At 42.2% G+C, this 4,858-nt stretch overlaps 1 protein-coding gene across 1 annotated transcript; it reads left to right on the top strand.

The window, feature by feature from the left end:
• Positions 1–852: 852 nt before the first annotated feature.
• LOC139421925 (ubiquinol-cytochrome c reductase, complex III subunit X) lies at positions 853–1,575 on the top strand. Its single transcript, XM_071173061.1, has 2 exons — positions 853–1,032; positions 1,248–1,575. The coding sequence occupies exons 1-2, from the start codon at positions 892–894 to the stop codon at positions 1,293–1,295; spliced, it is 189 nt and encodes a 62-aa protein (XP_071029162.1). The 5' UTR covers positions 853–891; the 3' UTR covers positions 1,296–1,575.
• The last annotated feature ends 3,283 nt before the right edge of the window (positions 1,576–4,858 follow it).

The following is a 4,858-nucleotide window of genomic DNA, read 5'->3' as shown; positions in this document are numbered from 1 at the left end:
ACCACCATCCAGCCACTTCCTCCCCAACAGCCTTCAGCAAAGATTGTCACTGTCCAAATGTATAATTTATTTTTCAGGTCGTAGCTATATCACGTGATGTTCTTCTTCTTTAAATTTGTATTGGCGAATCGAGAGGTGCAAACACCGCCCCTTATTGTACTGGAGTGTGAGCCCTCTATCAGAGAGGATGAGGTAGAGGGCCCAACTCGGAGGAAAATCTGTCTCCCTCCAGCAGGTAGCGTTTTTTCGCCCACTAAGCAAAGAGTATTTGTTTGGAAGTCAACCAAAGAATGTATGGTTTATTTGATTGAATAGAAGTTTCGTAATGCTTAGGTTGTTAGCAGTTTAATGATATAAGTAGGACACGTGACATCCCTGCAACTTTCAGAAAAAACACTATTTCGTAGTGGTCTCGAGATGGCTATGCATATAATTGTTATGAGGCTAGTAGCATAGTATCTCTCCATTGAATACAGGCATACATTTAGCAGTGTCGTTGGGGTTAAGGTTAGGTTCAAAATCATATTTTAACAAGATTAATTGTAGAAACATGCAGGGTTTAGAAATAAGTATCACTTTGTGGCTGTGGTAATTAGTGACGACCTCGAACCGCTAGTAACTGCAACAACAGGTTGGGTCTCCTCTAGCGGGTTTGCTGTCTATCCAGCTTAGCCACTCCGCAGTTTGCCATCATTATATTTGTATGATAAGTAAGTATGTAAGTGTTTACTCTCAAAGACCATGTATGTAATATCGTCAGTATTTTCTTTTCACGTTTACTGTGGCGCACATTGATATGACGCACATGTTTAGAACTACTTTTCCCATCGTACTTCGGTTTAATTGAATATGTCGTCATTTCCTCCTTTCTCGAAATCACCATCAGTTAACATGTCGCTCGCTAAAGGTGTCTACAATTTGCTCTTCAGGAGAACATCTACTTTTGCCGTTACCATCATGGTCGGAGCAGTGTTTTTTGAACGAATGTTTGACCAGGGAGGCGATGCCATATTTGAGCAATTGAATCGGGGGGTAAGTCAACTGACAGATCTTCCCGCAGCATTCGTCTGACCTTGCTAAGGACAAACGACCGCCTGCTTAGGCTTTTAGCTAACCTAGCTAGCTAGCTAGTTTATGTCCATTAGCTATTTGTTTAGCTAGTTAGTTCATTTAACTCTTCATAGGAAGGATGCATCATAGGTCGTTACACGTATAATTCAACTTTCAATGTTGTGTTTTGTTTGTAGAAACTATGGAAACACATCAAACACCAATACGAAACAGAGGAGGAATAGAAGTGGCCTGGCGATGTTCCGGTGGAAAAGAAGCTAACGCCACTCTTTAGTGTTCTATTCCCCGGAGTCGGTCTTCATGGACCATCAGCTGCATGGACATTGATCTGTCACGACGAGGCTGACTACTGGCTACCAGGAACTTCATGGGCGTTAGACTTGTCAGAACTCAGAAAATCATGGAAGTGTTTCCTATCAATTGTTATTGTCATGCCCTCATGTTCCTCACAATTTGTAAATGTACTGATAAATTAAAACTGTTAATAAACTCAACATAAACCTACACGTTTTGAATTGTAGAATCAGAAAACTAGCAAGCATTTCTTGACATTCTCTTGTTTGATAATATTATTCCTTGCCATGACTGATGTTACTTTAGTGGCATTCCATTGTACAAAATAACTCACTGTATCAAAGCTCAATAGTATAACTTGTTGACACAACTCAAACTTGAAGAATTGCACCAAGTATCAATGCTCAAGTCTAATACAGTTGATGTCAAAAGTGGGCAATGCCCTTCAGTCAGTCCCAGTAAGAACCAAAAGTTTTCTACCAGAATACTCAATACAAGCTATCAGTAGCCCTTTAACAAGGCATTGCTGTCCTATGTTCCCCTCACAGGGAGAAGTGGTCAATGGCAGGGAGGAAGAGAGGGTTCACTTGTCAATCTGACCATGACTAGCAGACTGCCTGCCTTCCTGCCATTGGGACTTCAACTCCCATTGTTGGGGCGGAGACAAAACCATCTCGCCACTATATACAGTATCAATTTGAAGGGCTTCTTTGGCGTGGGAAACATGTTTACATTGCCAAAGCAAGTGAAATAGATAAATGAACAGGAAACATTACACTCACAAAAGTGTCAGGAATAGAGACATTTCAAACATCATACATTGTCTTATGTACAATGTTATAACAATGTGCAAATAGTTAAAAGTACAAAAGGAGAAAATAAATGTAAATATAGGCTGTATTTACAATGTTTGTTCTTCACTGGTTGCCCTTTTCTTGTGGCAACAGGTTACAAATCTTGCTGCTCTGATGGCACACTGGTATTTCACCCAATGGTGAATGGGAGTTGATCAAAATTTGACTGTAATATGAATGAGGGATTGTATCTCTGATTTGATGCCACATTCAAAACAACTGGGAAAATACGAGGTCATATGATGTCAGAGCTCTAGAAAGAGGTCTGAGTTGGAATATCGAGGTGGATGACACGTTCAAATCGATTTTTTTCAGTAGGAGCTCGTTTTTTCCCAGTTTTGAAAGTGTCATTAATGTCTGGTCACAAGTGTGACAACCAGGTCCTGCTCTATGTTGGGAACACAAGATGGAGCCATTTCCTCTATATGGAGAGTCCATCCAGCATCATTCTATCCATGTCCTGTTTATGTAATACTTTATATCCCACATCCAAGATCGGCAGTAGCGGTGTGTGGTTAAAATCACCGGGAAAGCAAGCAAGCCCCCCATCCCATAAAAAAAGCAATATTACAAAATATGTGTCAATTGCATTGTTGTTTCTGTAACTTGTTAGTTCATAAGCTTTGGCAGCAGGCGCCGTTTTAAGATGAGGGAGGACGATTTTTTTGTCTCATGAGCATTGCCTTATTTCTATTACAGCATATTGGATGACTGTCATTCATATTCCATTTAACTCAGTTCAATGTAACACCAATAGGTTTAGAGTACTACATGATACTCAAATTTTCCCTATACCCATCAAGCCCATCAACCTAGCCTATGAATGAAAGTTTATCATGTAGGTGCACACAGGTCGATAGAAATTTGACAGTGACACATTCAATACCACCTTGCACGCACTTGCCTGCATCTAGCTGATCTAGGGTGTAATCATTAGTCCATTAGTGGACAAATCCGGGTATGCTTATCCCTGTTCCGTTTAATTCTGTTTAATAACAGAATTGGCGGAATGAATACACCCCTGATCACACATAAACATAGTTCCTTCTCACATGTATGTGCTCTCCTACATCATTGTCACTATGTAAAGTAACGTCATAGTCAACATATCTAATAGAACTAACGCACTAGTAAACCTGCTACAATCATGCAGTAATGTTAGTGTGCAGTTCAATAAGCAGTTTAGCAGTTACACTGATGAGCCCCACTAGCATTAAATTAGTAAACAGAAATCTTACCTTGAATTGGAAGGGTTCCAGTGTTGTGTTGGATAGTCATAGCCAGCAACTGTAGCTAACATAGCATCCCTCAATTTGAGTAGACTTAGCTAGCTAGCTGCATTTGCTAGCTAAGTAAGTGAAAGCAACAACAAAACATTTTTTATTTAATAAGAAATTTAATAAGAAATGTCATTTGTTAACTGTTCAACTATTGTCACATTTTTTGAGTCAACTACTTACCAAATGTTATGCACTGCAGTGCTAGTTAGCTGTATCTTATGCTTATACTAGATTCATTATCTGATCCCTTGATTGGGTGGACAACATGCCAGGTCATGCTGCAAGAGCTCTGTTAGGTTGTAGAACGTCCTCTCGAAATTGTCATAATTACTGTGTAAGTCTAAGGAAGGGGGTGAGAACCATGAGCCTCCTAGGTTTTTTATTGAAGTCAATGTACCCAGATGAGGACATAAGCTAGCTGTCCTCCGACTACACCATGGCACTACCCTACAGAGTGCTGTTGAGGCTACAGTAAACATTCATTGTAAAACCATGTGTTTTAATCAATTATTCAGTGACGTGAATATATTTAGCATAGTTTTATCAAAAAAGGATAACTTTTTAAATGTTTTACTATTTTTTATTATGAAATTCTCTGAGGATGGTCCTCCCCTTCCTCCTCTGAGGAGCCTCCACTGCTTGACATCGTGATATATAAGCCTAAGGCCGAGACAATAATAACCAGATAGCAACATCTGTCCTGCTGAATCGGCACCTAGACCTGTCTTGGATGGTCGCCCACGAGATCCTCCCGGTCAGGGCCGTTATGCACTCCCGGGGCATGGCGAGGACATCCACGTGCCCCCGACCAGGCTGCGGCCAAGATAAGTCAGTGAGGCACTTGCTCTGGGAGGGCAGAGCCGCCAGGGACCTGTGGAAGGAAGCAGGCCACCTGATCTCCCCGTGTCTGCCAGCAGGGGATGACCTGACGCCCCAGCCTATTCCACCGAAGGCCTTCTCCAAGCTCTGGTCCACCCTCACGAGTCTGAAGGAAGCACTGTGGTCCTCCCACAACCTGCTGGTAGCGAAACGAGTAGAGACCACCCCCCAGCCAGCGGCCATGGCAGCCACGGAAGCCCTGGGGTGGTACAGAAGAAAGGGGGCCTCAACCCCAGACAAAGGGTCCCCACAACACCAAAGGTCCTGGCGGCCACAACCTGACAGAGCTGCGGCGCCTAGGGGAGGGATCTCTTCTGGGCCCCGACGGACAGGACAGACATTTATTCGGAGGAGCAGGAGGAGGCGAGTTTGATAAGGACTCACCCCGTTCCTGTACAAAAGAACGAAGACAGCCTTTTAACAAAGTGACTTTTTAACATGTTTTCCATGTTTTAAAAATGTTTTACATTTGTTAAATCA

Source organism: Oncorhynchus clarkii, chromosome 12 (genome assembly GCF_045791955.1).
Source record: "Oncorhynchus clarkii lewisi isolate Uvic-CL-2024 chromosome 12, UVic_Ocla_1.0, whole genome shotgun sequence".
Lineage (NCBI taxonomy): Eukaryota > Metazoa > Chordata > Actinopteri > Salmoniformes > Salmonidae > Oncorhynchus > Oncorhynchus clarkii.
Note: the sequence above shows the minus strand (reverse complement) of the source record. Positions and strands in the feature narration are given on the sequence as shown.